We start from the raw sequence: 15,483 nt of genomic DNA, 5'->3' as shown, positions 1-15,483 counted from the left end.
GGCATGTCCAGCCCACTCATTATCTCAGCCAATCAATGCTAATGAGAAGGTTGCTTACTTTTTCCATGGCTAAACCAACTAGGCTTGTAATTTAACAATTGTATTGATATTTAAAGATAGCATACAAGTTTTTTATTAAGTCACATGAAAGTTTGCATGTTCCAGAAGGCATTTCTGCAAAAAAATGCATTTTGATAAAAAAACTTTTAAGTTCAAATGGTGTTCCTGTTAGGTAGTGATGTGCGACATATGCCTAGTTTCCTGAAACGAGTTACATATTGTAAAGGACACCCTATGTTACTAATTGGAAGTCAAACACATTCTGCCTTCTGCCTTGCAAATTACTGCCACTTTAGCCCAGGACTCATACAGAGTTCACAGTAAGCTAAACATCCACAAGACATTTGTCAAATGATGCCACCCTGTTTCCTCTATGTCAATCAGGATCCAGACATGATGGACAGAATGACAGTCATCACCTCATATCCACTACCATAATGAATAGGTAGTGATAGTACAGTGTTCACGAGCATGTGTTGGTGATATCATGTACTGTATCTATGTACAACTACTAAAATATACATAGTTGAAGGGATGGCTGTCAAGATTGTCCACATACTGCATAGTACAGCTTCTATACAGGATATCTCTGGCCAAGACAATGTCAGACTGACCAGGACCCTGTCAGACTGGCCAATATACTGTCAGACTGGCCACGACACAGTCAGACTGGCCACGACACTGTCAGGCTAGTCAACACACTGTCAGACTGACCAGTACAATGTCAGACTGGCCAATACATTGTCAGACACTGTTTGCGAGGTGATGAACTTTGCCTTGTGGAGACATGACTTACAGCTTGTGATGTGTCAGTCACAATAACATGCACACATTCACTTATAAAAAGCACCTCCAGATATGAAATCCAATATTTCCATCTAACTGATATCAGTCATATGGCCAATGTTAAAATGAATCCCATTTACTCCCCCTCTTAAAGACCAAGGCATAGCTGTAAACATTCCAACTGGCTGGCTGCAGACAATGTAAAAGCTGTTGTTGTCTGGAAAAAAGGCCTGTGTAAGATCTTGGAGCCTTGACTGTGATTCAGACTGCAGGATGCCCACTCTTTGGGGTTGCAACGCACAATATGCGTCAGCGATAAGGTTTGTACATAATGTTCTGCGTTTTCCCTGAAACCGCATTAGAATGAATGATTCTTTAGATGAAGACGTGACACATGCTGTGCAACGCCTTCCCTGCCCTCATGCGCCGTGATGTTTTTGTTCTTGTACATAAGATGTTTTCGTTAGTCCTCTTGCCATGTTCTCAAATGCTTACATGGTTTACCAAACTAGCTTAGGCACAACAATCATGACTCCTTTCAGTCTCTCTTTCCTGGTAAACCACATGTTCTACTTTTAAAATTCTGCAGTTGGTGTCAGCGTTTTACGTTCTGAAGTACACAGCTAAACAAGCCTCAGAACACAATAACGTACATACCGCCATATAGATTTAAATTGATAACCTCCATCAACGTGAATAGATGAGTGTAACCAACAACTGTTATCCTCAATCCTTCAACCACCATTTAGAGAAGTTTCCCTGGCAGCTCTCGTTCTCTCAGTCTCTTGGCTGTCGCCGGGCAGGCCTCATCAGTGGCTCTAGATCTGGCGGGTGTTTTGAGTTATTGACGTGAGTGGAAAACTAAGAAGATCACTTTGTTACAGCTCTGAGTTTCAGAATAAAAAATATCATTGGCCTGATGAATGAGTGCAGCTTGAGCTCACCCAGTGGCATCATATGTCACTGTCCAGAGTGATGAGAGACAAGCCCGGCCTAACTACCGGCTGCCTGGCTCAGCCTGCCTGCCACCACAGACTGCTATTGAGAGGAACATGGCTCCGCCTTTCTGCAACCACAGACTGCTATTGGGAGGAACATGGCTCCGCCTTTCTGCAACCACAGACTACTATTAGGAGGAACATGGCTCCGCCTTTCTGCAACCACAGACTGCTATTAGGAGGAACATGGCTCCGCCTTTCTGCAACCACAGACTGCTATTAGGAGGAACATGGCTCCGCCTTTCTGAAACCACAGACTGCTATTGGGAGGAACATGCTCCGCCTGCCTGCCACATGTAGGATCCTATGAGGTGGAACATGGCTTGGGACCTCTATTTAATTACTAAGATTTTAGCTTTAGGATCAGATCTGGTACCAAGCCAGTGATAAATAACAGGATGATTATGATGATGACAGTGTGTGTGCATAAAAATTTGTTTGAAGATGTCTCTTGAAAAATATTGTTTTATCTCAATGAGAAAAACCTGTATAAATTAAGGTTAAATGAAAAAGAAAAATATTGAAAATATGGCAAGGTGCATCTGGTGTTTGATGATTGTTGGCCTCGGAGTTGAATGTCAGAACATTAGCATGGAGTTTGACTGGAGCCACCGACTCTGTCTGTAGGACTAAAATAACAATACAGACAGCCAACAGGAAGCAACATCAGTACCATCTATCAGTGGAATGGAACAAAATGCATCCTGTCCTAATGCACCCAGGAAGTGGGAAATGTAATTAGACAAGTATATCCATAATTTACAGTATTGTCATGACTTTCCTGTGAGGATCAAAATAGGCAGATCAAACTGATGGGGGGTGACAGTAACCAGGCCTCTCTCTCCCACAGAGAGGACAGGGGGAGCTGCTGGATGGTCACCCTTCACACCCTGCTGTAGAGGGAAACTTTCTCTCTCTCTCTTCAGTATTGGGATCAGAATGTTTTTGTCTAGAGAGACTTTTAACTCTAACGTACAAAAAGTGAACTATTTCTAACATCCGAATGTGGGAAATGGTCAATACGTAGACGTGGATAACGAATGTCTATTGTCATTAAAAAATGGTATAAAAAGTGGTATAACGAAAAACTGTATTTTGGAAAGAATAAACACTGTATATGTCCAGTTTCCATCCAATACGTGCTATAGACAATATGACACATTATGGAATATTTTTGTTAAGATAGGAATGTGATTTTAGTTTTCGAATAAGGTCATTTTTTTGAGAATACGTTGCACATTAAGTAGCCACGCCCCGAGTGAGGTCAGAGAGCTTGTCAGCGTGATGGAACCGTTATTTTCGACCAGAGTGCTTAAAAGGACTGGGTTAGAATTAACATATCAGACCAGGAAACGTGGAGCGTTAGCTACATGTGGGAAATGGTTGAAACAACACGAGATGAAGAAGATAAACTCACCAGATTATACCCGAACATGAACAGGCTGCAGCTGTCCTTGTAAAGGGGTTCAAACTCTGACTATCCACACGAGCTAAGAAGTTCAGAACAAAAACAGCCCATTGGAGACCAGACAACTAAGAAGAAGGACATTGTGACATCTGGTGGACAATCAGAGCATGTGCTCCTTTGAAACCAAAAATGAAGGTTTGGTTTCAACAGAGATAGATGACAAACTACTGCATTCAAACACGAAAATACATTAATTGCTTCCTATTCCAAAACGGGGGACGGTTTGTGTACAAGGTATATGATTAATGTGAAGACAGTCCTAGAATATAATCACGATAAATGTCCCTTTTTCTCTATCTCTATATTTTCCCCACCCCTTTCTCCATCTCTGTGTAGTAAGCCGTCATATCTTGTCAGTCCAGGGACTTTTGTCTCATGTAAGTGTGTATGTGTATTCTGTGGTTTTATTTAGTTTGTTTGTAAATAAATAATTAAACCAATTTGTGTGGTACTGAATGATGAGCAAAGGTTGGGGTTCTTGCAGATCCAAGAGAGTTACGACTGTTCAGAATGACACTGATATGAGGTAATGATTAATAAGTGACTGTTATCGATATATAACTTATATATCTTCTAGAGTTTAATTTGGGAGATGGTAGCTCATTAAACAACTTCTTCCGTGGTGCCCCAAATTCCTTAAGAGTTAATTGTTACATGGTTAATTTTATCAGGTTACACTTAAACATGGTTAGTGGATTAAATAAATAACAGTCATCAGATTAATTTAAGTCAAGTCACGACAGTAGCATTCTGGATTTGTATTCTCTCTCTGATATATAGGGGTTGGGGGGGGAAAATCATTTTGTTTGATGCATAATTTCATATATAAGCACTCCACTTAATTTGGTCACTGGGAATACACATAAGGTCTTGCTGTTCCATGAAAAGCAAATGATGTTAAACCTATTTTTCAACAAACATTTGATATGAAGTGCTTTATCTATTCCTAGTGCTAATTTCAATTTGGAGAGTGTCACACTATGTTGCTCACGGATACGCTCTTCCCTAGCATTATCCTGCCATGACTCAAGCCCAGGGTCACTTTACTTCCTGTCTTGTGATAAGTAGACTGATATGTTCTCTATCTCTCTTTTCTCTCTCTTTTTTATGTTCTTCGTCACAGTTGTACGCCTCCCTGGACTTTGGGAGAAAATGGCAGCTGGTTCATGAGCATGTGAACAGGTTCTACTGGTGAGTCATACGCTTGTCTTCTTTCTTTCTTCTCATCATCATTCGCTTCCTCTCGTCCTCTCTGTTGTCCTGATCTTTTCCTTTGTTTACTCAGACTCTCATCACAAACTGTTTTGGAGCATCACTAGCAGTCTGTGGAACAACGTGCTGTTTGTTTTCTGCAGTGCAAGAGACTGTGAAGTACATTGATAATACGTTTCAACAAGCTATCTGAATGACTGGTGTTGCTGGTGGGAAATGTTGTGTACCATTCTGCTCATTTCCACTGTTGATATGATTGGACTGAGTAATCTACATCCACAGTGTCACCATTTCACATTCTGTCTCAGATATCACATTCTGGTTCATTTCTCAGATATCATGGCAATTGCACCGATCTAATTAATCATTACTTTTTCATTGGGGGTTATCCATGCATACTGTATATACATAAAATAGGAAGATACAGTATAACAAGTTGTGCCCTGTGGCATGAGTAATAGATCACCCAGGAAGTTCCTGTTGCCTCTCATCTAATCACGTCAGCCCTCATCCCCCCAACAGCCAACCGCAGTGGCCTTCCCCATTCTGAGAAAGTGCACACTCATCACAAATGTAGCTCTGAATTTGTTCTGCCTAACTGCTTTCCTTCCTAGCGATAGAGGGGATGCTGTGTGTGTGTGTGTGTGTGTGTGTGTGTGTGTGTGTGTGTGTGTGTGTGTGTGTGTGTGTGTGTGTGTGTGTGTGTGTGTGTCGAGCTGCTGCCAGCTATGTCTACAGCAACTTGCATAAATCCGGTGTCTACTTTTCATCACATATCCTAAAAAATGTGCTTGATCCATCGTTGATCCAACCCCTTCAAGGACTTTAAACTCTGGCTCTCAGTATTAATGCCCCGGGCCCCTCAAGCCATGCTTACAGACAATTAGGTTTTCAGTCTCGCAGCACCAGGAATGACATACATCACACCGTAGGAAGGCCATATCTGTCCAAGGTAATCCACTATACCCAATACAATTATATTGTCACACCCTGATCTGTTTCATCTGTCTTTGTGATTGTCTCCACCCCCTCCAAGTGTCACCCATCTTCCCCATTATCCCCTGTGTATTTATACCTGTGTTCTCTGTTTGTCTGTTGCCAATTCGTTTTGCGTTGTCAAGCCTACTAGCGTTTTTCCCTCTGTTCCTGTCTCTTGATTGTTCCTGTTTTCAATTTATCCCGGTTTTGACCTTTGCTGCCTGCCCTGACCCTGAGCCTGCCTGCCGTCCTGTACCTTTGCCCCACCTATCTGGATTACTGACCCCTGCCTGCCCTTGACATATCTTTTGCCTGTTGGATTAACCTGTTATGGCTGCAAGGGAAATTATTGAGTAGCCAGAAAAAAGGTGCCCATTTCAAACGGCCTCGTACTCAATTCTTGCTCGTACAATATGCATATTATTTATTACCTTTGGATATAAAACACCTTCTAGTTTCTAAAACAGGTTTAATTATTTCTCTAAGTGAAACATAACTCTTTTTACAGCCCATTTTCTGGAAAAAGTGAATTTTCCAAGAAGCTATGTCTCTCTTCAAGATACTCTCTATAAAAGGCCTTGGCACTTGGGACTGTACAAACACGTCACACATCTTCCCCTGGTTGTCATGCGGAAGTGAGAGAAAAAAGGACTTGATTATCTCTGTCAGGGACTGAAAGGAACCTCTTTGAGTGATAAGTGCGCACTTTATAATTTTTTCTGGGCGCGAAGTAGGAACTGGACCGCGCTCCTGGAAAACACTCGTTATAGGTGAATATGACCTCCAGCTTCGATTTTCTTTGATACATGTCACAAAATCATCCTAAAGTATGTTTTTTCAATATACTTTAATTATATTATTGAAATTTATTCTGGACTTTAGACGTGATGCGACGCAAGAATTTTGTCAAGACGGAGAGGTTAGCATGGCATGGCCAGTGTGTCATGCTAATTCAACAGGGACATCGTTCGTTCTAGGTCCAAATGAACACGGTTCTGAACAAAGGACCCTTTGGAGAACATTCTGATGGAAAATCAACAAAGATAAGGACCCAATTTGGGATGCTTTTTCATATATCTGTCGAACTGTGCTATCGCTAGCGTTTGACTAGAATCAATGCTGCTGTGTGTTAGCTATTGTAGTAAGCTAATATAACGATATATTGTGTTTTCGCTGTAAAACACTTCAGAAATCGGAAATATTGTCTGTATTCACAAGATCTTTCTCTTTCATTAGCTATCCACCATATATTTTTCTGAAATCTTTTCTGATGTGAAATTAGAAGTAGACGTTGGTGTCTGTTTTCTCTGGCTACTGCCGTGCGATTTCTTACTGTAGCTATGATGGTAGCAGTAATGTAAAACTGATTTATAGCTAAAATATTCAACTTTTTCGAACAAAACATAGATTTATTGTGTAACATGTTATAGGACTGTCATCTGAGGGAGTTTTTTCTAGGTTATTTAGGTTAGTTCTAGGTTAGTTAGGTTGGCTTTGCATGCTAGCTGCATGCTAGCTGCATGCTACCGGTGCTGTGAAAAATATCTGTCTCTCTTTTTGTATTTGGTGGTGAGCTAACATGAATATATGTGGTGTTTTCGCTGTAAAACATTTAAAGAATCTGAAATATTGTCTGTATTCACAAGATCTTTCTCTTTCATTAGCTATCCACCATATATTTCTCTGAAATGTTTTCTGAAGTGTAATAAGGTAGTTGACGTTGGTGTCTGTATTTTCTCTGGCTACTCCCGTGCGATTTCTTACTGTAGCTATGATGGTAGCAGTAATGTAAAACTGATTTATAGCTAAAATATGCATTTTTTTTGAACAAAACATAGATTTATTGTGTAACATGTTATAGGACTGTCATCTGAGGTAGTTTTTTCTAGGTTATTTAGGTTGGTTCTAGGTTAGTTAGGTTGGCTTGTGCATGCTAAATGCAGCCTACTTGTGCTGTGAAAAATGTCTTTCTGTCTTTTTTTATTTGGTGGTGACCTAACATAAATATATGTGGTGTTTTCTCTGTAAAACATTTAAAAAATCGGACATGTTGGCTGGATTGACAAGATGTTTATCTTTCAAATGCTGTATTGGACTTGTTAATGTGTGAAAGTTAAATATTTTACAAAAATAGATTTTGAATTTCGCGCTCTGCACTTGGACAGGCTGTTGTCATATTGATCCCGATGTCGGGCTTGCAGCCTGAAGAAGTTAAGAAACTGTTGTTAATTTTACGTTGTCTGCATCTGGTTCTTACCTTGAATTGTGACAGATATAATACAGTGATATACAGTACAGTGACTCTAACTTGAAATATGTGGCACAGTCTTGCCATTGTACAGTGCCTGACTTAAGAATTTCCATATTTAAGTTGCTGAGTAATTATGCTTTTGTGACAGATACCACTTTTTGGTAGAATAACAAACCCACGATGTCTGGCTGTTGCTGTGGGGGTTGCTAAGGTAATTTGACATTTTGTGACACAGCTCTAGGGAGAACGTCCTCACATGTAAAGCCATTGCTATTTTAATGCCATCATTGTTGAGACAACGCTGAAATGAAATTTCTATATCTGGAGTGGAAAACCTTCACTCCTTCTCTTCCCTCCTCCTCTCATCCTCACCTCTTCTTCCCTCCTTCTCTACCCTCCTCCTCTCCTCCTCACCTATTCTTCCCTCCTTCTCTTCTCTCCTCTTTTTCCCTCCTTCTCTTCTCTCCCCCTCTCCTCTATTTTCCTCCTTCACTTAACCCAATCTTCTCCCATCCTGTTCTTCCCTCCTCTCCTCTTCTTCCCTTCTTTTCTACTCTTCTTCTTCTCTGTCTCCACTCCTCTTCTTCCCTTCTTTTCATTACTTTACCCCTCCTTCCCCCTCTTCATCCTTCCTTCTCTCCTCGACTTCTTTAACTTCTACTTCCACACCATCCCGGATCCGGGAGCACCCCCCACAGTAAAAAAGCTGACTAGCATAGCCTAGCATAGCGTCACAAGTAAATACTAGCATCTAAATATCATTAAATCACAAGTCCAAGACACCAGATGAAAGATACACATCTTGTGAATCCAGCCATCATTTCAAATTTTTAAAATGTTTTACAGGGAAGACACAATATGTAAATCTATTAGCTAACCACGATAGCAAAAGACACAACTTTTTTTTCCCACCATTTTTTTCCTGCATGGGTAGCTATCACAATTTCGACCAAATAAAGATATATATAGCCACTAACCAAGAAACAACTTCATAAGATGACAGTCTGATAACATATTTATTGTATAGCATATGTTTTTTTTGAAAAATGTGCATATTTCAGGTATAAATCACAGTTCTACATTGCAGCTGCAATCTGAAATAGTGCCGAAGCTGCCAGAATAATTACAGAGACCAACGTCAAATACCTAATTACTCATCTTAAAACATTTCTGAAAAATACACAGCGTACAGCAAATGAAAGCCCAACATCTTGTGAATCCAGCCAATATGTCAGATGTTTTAAGTGTTTTACAGCGAAAACACAATATAGCATTATATTAGCTTAGCACAATAGCCAGAAACACAAGCAATTTACCAGCAGCACAGGTTAGCGATCGTAACAATACAGCAAAAGATATATAATTTTTGACTAACCTTGATATACTTCGTCAGATGACAGTCCTGTAACATCATATTACACAATGCATATAGGTTTTGTTCGAAAATGTGCATATTTAGCAGCACAAATCGTGGTTATACAATGTGATCAGTGGCAACAGGTCATGCATTCTGGCCGGCGCCATCTTGGAAAGGCACCTAATCTAATCGATAAATAATCGTAAACTTGACAAAAAAATACAGGTTGGACAGCAAATGAAAGATGCATTAGTTATTAATGCAACCGCTGAGTTAGATTTTTAAAATTAACGTTACTAGACATACAGTGTGCGTTACAGCCAGACTAGTGCCGCAATAATGGCGGACAAATCCGTTTACATTTTTCCACATAAATACGGAATAACATCATAAATAGCTCTTACTTTTGGACGAGCTTCCATCAGAATCTTGGGCAAGGTGTCCTTTGTCCAAAATAATCGTTGCTTGGTTGTAAAACGTCATCTTCAACTTCGGAATTAGCAGCTAACAATAGCTATGTGGCCACAACATGCCCAAATCCTCAAAACGCAATACTAAGGAAATTCCGAAAATAGCAATATACTCGCATAAACTGATATAACTCGGTTTAAAATAACTTCGTTATGATGTTTCTAACACCTATATCGAATTAAATTACAGACGGATATATCTAAGGCCGATAACTGAGCGTTTCAAAATGCCATCCTGAGGTCTTGCTTTGCGTAATGACGAATGTCGAAAAGAGAGCTCCCTTCGTTCCTTGGCCTTTTATAATGTCTGAGAACTACGTAGAAACTCCATTCCACTTTTCATTGGTTACTGACATCCAGGGGAAGGCGGGTGCAGTTCATGTCGACCCATAGGATACATACAGAGCTTTAAACTGATCTGAGAACAGAGCCTCGTTCCTGTCATGGATTTCGCTGCAGAAAGAGTTCTGGTTCACCCACAGACATAATTCAAACGGTTTTAGAAACTAGAGATTGTTTTCTATCCAATAGTAATAATAATATGCATATTGTACGAGCAAGAATTGAGTATGAGGCAGTTTAATTTGGAGACGATATTTTCCAAAGTGGAAACAGCACCCCCTAGATTGAGAAAAGGTTAATCCAGGTCTGTAACGGGGTCTAGACAAGGAGTCAGATCTGGTTAACATGGAGTGACACACTCCTCATGGATGTGAATGGCACTACACACACAGACAGCAGAGAAAGGCCCCCATATTTTCAGTCCAATTATCAGCCCTCTAACGATAGAAGAGAGTGAGATTCTGTCAAGGAATAAATTCCACCCTGGGTTGAGAGCGTCGTGTCCCAGGAGAGTGACAGTGGATTACCCCACTGATAAATGTAGTGCATGATACTTGATTAATATGGCCTTTCCCTCTCATCCTTCTCCCTCTGGAACTGTCAGCTCCATAACTCGCCACGGCAACGCCACCCAAGGTCATCCATAGGTGAAATTGTGAGATTGTTTATTCTAGCTACAGTATCTGCTGCTGCTGTTGTTAGAGCCCCGGAATCAGAGACAGTTTAGTTTTCTGTACACAGAGAATGATCATAGTTGATCATGTTGAATAGTGACAAACCTACTTCTTTACAAACTATGTATTGTATGAAACAAACACCATTACAGAATGGAAACCACAACATACTAGTCAAATTACAATGTTTATATATATATACTGTATATACACAGTAAGTATGCTGTCACAAGTTTAACACTATCTCCTCTATTGCATGTCAATCACAAACCATACAAAAGTGCCCTCAAGTTCAATTCATACAGACATATAGCATCGGTTTCCAAGCATCCTCACATTCCCAGGAATAAGAGGCATGATCTGCAGCTGGATGAATCCAGATTTCCAGCATCTATTTCAGACTATTCACCCCCCTATCTCCTCATCTTGCAGGTATACAGTATGTAACATGCCAGGCTCTAACGTGCTCAGAGCCCAACAAAAACGACCCCTTCCCTGGATACATTGACATTAGCTCACTGGTGGTCCAAGATGACTATATGTTTATACAGGTAAGGCTCTGTCTGAGGAGAATATATTGTACAGTGCTTTGCGAAACTATTCACCCCCCTTGGCATTTTTCCTATTTTGTTGCCTTTCAACCAGGAATTCAAATATATTTGGGGGGGTTTGTATCATTTGATTTACACAACATGCCTACCACTTTGAAGATGCAAAATATGTTTAATTGCGAAACAAACAAGAAATAAGGCAAAAAACCGGAAAACTTGAGCGTGCATAACTATTTACCCCCCCCAAAGTCAATACTTTGCAGAGCCACCTTTTGCAGCAATTACAGATGCAAGTCTCTAGGGGTATGTCTCTATAAGCTTGGCACATCTAGCCACTGGGATTTTTACCCATTCTTCAAGGCAAAACTGCTCCAGCTCCTTCAAGTTGGATTGGTTCCGCTGGTATACAGCAATCTTTAAGTCATACCAAAGATTCTTAATTGGATTGAGGTCTGGGCTTTGACTAGGCCATTCCAAGACATTTAAATGTTTCCCCTTAAACCACTTGAGTGTTGCTTTAGCAGTATGCTTAGGGTCATTGTCCTGCTGGAAGGTGAACCTCTGTCCCAGTCTCCGTGGGATGTTCAAAGTTTTGGATATTTTTTATAACCCAACCCTGATCTGTACTTCTCCACAACTTTGTCCCTGACCTGTTTGGAGAGCTCTTTGGTCTTCGTGGTGCCGCTTGCCTGGTGGTGCCCCTTGCTTAGTGGTGTTGCAGAATCTGGGGCCTTTCAGAACAGGTGTATATATATTGAGATCATGTGACAGATTGTGACACTGAGATTGCACACAGGTGAACTTTATTTAATTCATTATGTGACTTCTGAAGGTAATTAGTTGTACCAGCTTCATAGCAAAGGGTCTGAATACATATACACGCACTACTTTTCCATCTTAAATTTTTTAGAATTTTTTAAAACAAGTACTTTTTTAAATTTCACTTCACCAGTTAGGACTATTTTGTGTATGTCCATTACATGAAATCCAAATAAAGATCTATTTAAATTACAGGTTGTAATGCAACAAAATAGGAAAAACGGCAACGGGGTGAATACTTTTGCAGAGCACTTTATGTAGACCATGATGCATTGCATAGGACGCGCATCGTTAGCCTTAAATGATATGGGCATGTGTTATGTATTACGCACAACTTGCTTTGGCTAGGACTGGGAGGGAATTTACATATTTTATAGCACCACATGCAACAACTAGTTGATCCTCAGGTGTGAGGAAATGGCATGATAGAGCTAAATAAATATGAATATTTATGATTCATTCTTGTGTTGACACATTGTATTAACGGCAGCATGTTCTTGATTAGAATAGATATGGGGTCCATTGATTGACACAAAGTTTTTTAATTCTTCATTTTGCAATCTGAATATGCATATATTATGGTAATTATGTAATAGTAATTTTCACGTCTGAACCTTGAATCGTTGCTATGCTGCATGTGTATTTTTTTTCAACTTTTTCCATAATTTACATTGTTTCTTTAACAATGACACATTCTGTGTGAAGAAAATGCACCTCGCATGACATATGTAAAATATGCAAACCTTTTATTTGAACCTTCATTTCAGAGTCTGCATTTGGACTCTATTGTGGTTCAGATTTGAAACCTAGGGAGTTTTATATTTTTCAACACCAGTCTCCTAGTATGTCATATTAATCATAATTTGTGCGAGAGAGAGGAATCTGAAATGATAATGTGCTGAATTCTAAGTAATGCTGGTGCAATTCTGGGGTCATGTTTTAATTTCCCTCCCGCCGCCTGAATAGTATTTACTTTGACATTGTGCAAATGAGGATGCACAAATTTAAAAGCAAACAGGAAAATTTGAATAAATATCCCACCAATCCAGTCCAGTATAAATAACTTTTCCATCCAAATGTAACTCCAAAGGCCTACCTTGTTGTTTGAAGTATTTGAAGTGGAGAGATATGGATATATTTCTATTAGAACATGAATTAGGCCCACATGGTTTTCTAACTCAGGTCACATGGTCAAGTAAAGCTTCTTGTCCAAACAATTTCAATTAGAGCCAATAGTTTTCTCTTGAGCAAGTGGCTTCACCAGGAAAACTCTAGGCTCTTGTAGCCTATGTCAGTGGTTCAGGAAGAACTCCTATCCCTACACATGATGCCTTGAAAAAACTCTGGCATGTAGTTTAGTTATAGCCTACTCAGGGCCAAGACTTCTTCATAGTCAGGTCACATGTTCAGGAAAACTCCAGGCCCTACACATGATTGGCTTCATTCTGCCAGAATAATGGTCTGAAATATAGATCTGTGGTCTACCAGATCCCTCAACCATGTTTGACCACACTCATACGTCTCCCTAACTAAACCCACAACCACTCAACCTAAACCTCCAACCGCATCTTCAATTCAGGAAACCTATAACGTTTTCTTGTGTTGCGTCACAGCCGGATATATTCTGTGAAAGGGGTTAATGAAACATTTTTCAGTTCAAAACCGCCCGTGGTTACTCTCCATCGATTTTGAACTTCTTTACTCAGTTGCGTGTGGGACTTTTTCTGGCGAGTGCTCACTGTGCCCACTGCTCTTTCCTCCCAAATTATTTATTTCCCTCTCCTCTCCTCTCCCTCAATTGAAGTGCACTTAGAAGCGCCCTAAGAGGCCTAATTGGTTCTATCATATAATAATGAGCCTATTTCGTATGCCCCATTTCCAACCTAGAAAGCCAGCAACTTGTTTACTGGATACATTCTCGATTAATGGAATGCAAATTAATTACTTAAAAATCATAAAATGTGATTTTCTGGATTTTTGTTTTAGATTCTATCTCTCACAGTTGAAGTGTACCTATGATAAAAATTACAGACCTCTACATGCTGTGTAAGTAGGAAAACCTACAAAATCGGCAGTGTATCAAATACTTGTTCTCCCCACTGTAGATTTTTCAGAGCTGTCTATTTACCACCGCAAACTGATGCTGGTACTAAGACCGCACTCAACGAGCTGTATACGGCCATAAGCAAACAAGAAAATGCTTCTCCAGAGGCGACGCTCCTAGTGGGCGTGGACTTTAATGCATGGAAATTTAAATCCGTTTTACCTATTTTTTTTACCAGCATGTTTAATGTGCAACCAGAAGAAAAATACTCTAGACCACGTTTACTCCACACACAGAGACGTGTACAAAGCTTTCCCTCACCCTCCATTTGGTAAATCTGACCATAACTCTATCCTCCTGATTCCTGCTTACAAGCAAAAACTAAAGCAGGAAGTACCAGTGATCTGCACTGATCTAAAGTGTAGAGGTGCCGCTTTCAAAGAGCGGGACTCTAACCCGGACGCTTATAAGAAATCCCGCTATGCCCTTTGAAGAACCATCAAATAGGCAAAGCGTCAATACAGGGCAAAGATTGACTCCTACTACAACGGCTTGCAAATTATTACTGACTACAAAGGGAAGCACAGCCGTGAGCTGCCCAGTGACACAAGCCTACCAGATGAGCTAATTGACTATGCGCGCTTCGAGGCAAGCATCACTGAAGCATGCATGAGAGCACCAGCTGTTCCGGGTGACTGTGTGATCACGCTCTCAGTAGCCGATGTGAGTGACCTTTGAAGACCTTCAAATAGGTCAACATTCACAAGACCTCAGGGCCAGACGGATTACCAGGACGTGAAACTCCAAGCATGTGCTGACCAACTGGCAAGTGTCTTCACTGACATTTTCAACCTGTCCCTGACCGAGTCTGTAATACCAACATATTTCAAGCAGACCACCATAGTCCCTGTGCCCATAAACACCAATGTAACCTGTCTAAATGACTACTGACCCGTAGCACTCAAGTCTGTAGCCATTAAGAGCTTTGAAAGGTTGGTCATGGCTCACATCAACATCATTATTCCAGAAACTTTAGACCCACCCCAATTTGCATACCGCCCAAACAGATCCAGAGATGACGCAATCTCTATTGCACTCAACACTGCCCTTTCCCACCTAGACAAAAGGAACACCTATTCATTAACTACAGCTCAGCGTTCAACACCATAGTGCCCTCGAAGCTCATCACTACGCTAAGGACCCTGGGACTAAATATTTCCATCTGCATCTGCATCTGGATCCTTGACAGCCCCCAGATGGTAAGGGTAGGTAACAACACATCTACCACGCTGAGGAGACTGAAAAGATTTGGCATGGGTCCTCAGATCCTCAAAAAGTTATACAGCTGCACCATTGAGAGCGTCCTGACTTGTTGCATCACCGCCTGGTATGGCAACTGCTCTGCCGCAGACCGCAAGGCACTACAGAGAGTAATGCGTATGGCCCAGTATATCACTGGGGCCAAGCTTCCAG

General features: G+C 40.6%; 1 protein-coding gene across 3 annotated transcripts in view; it reads left to right on the top strand.

The window, feature by feature from the left end:
• The window catches only part of LOC139568648 (VPS10 domain-containing receptor SorCS3-like), a 258,964-nt gene that overhangs the window by 192,876 nt on the left and 50,605 nt on the right, over positions 1-15,483 (top strand). For 2 of the 3 annotated variants that reach the window (XM_071390614.1, XM_071390616.1), the window contains exons 4-5: positions 4,436-4,503; positions 11,029-11,147. Coding sequence is in view for 1 of the 3 variants with exons in the window: in XM_071390616.1 (XP_071246717.1) it covers positions 11,128-11,147 (20 nt within the window). In the remaining 2 variants the exon portion in view is untranslated. Of the gene's footprint in view, positions 1-4,435; positions 4,504-6,288; positions 7,965-11,028; positions 11,148-15,483 lie in introns of those variants that run through there. The other variant, XM_071390615.1, reaches the window with a different exon arrangement.

The sequence above is a fragment of the Salvelinus alpinus genome, chromosome 2, assembly GCF_045679555.1.
Source record: "Salvelinus alpinus chromosome 2, SLU_Salpinus.1, whole genome shotgun sequence".
Lineage (NCBI taxonomy): Eukaryota > Metazoa > Chordata > Actinopteri > Salmoniformes > Salmonidae > Salvelinus > Salvelinus alpinus.
This window is presented reverse-complemented; position numbering and strand designations above follow the sequence as displayed.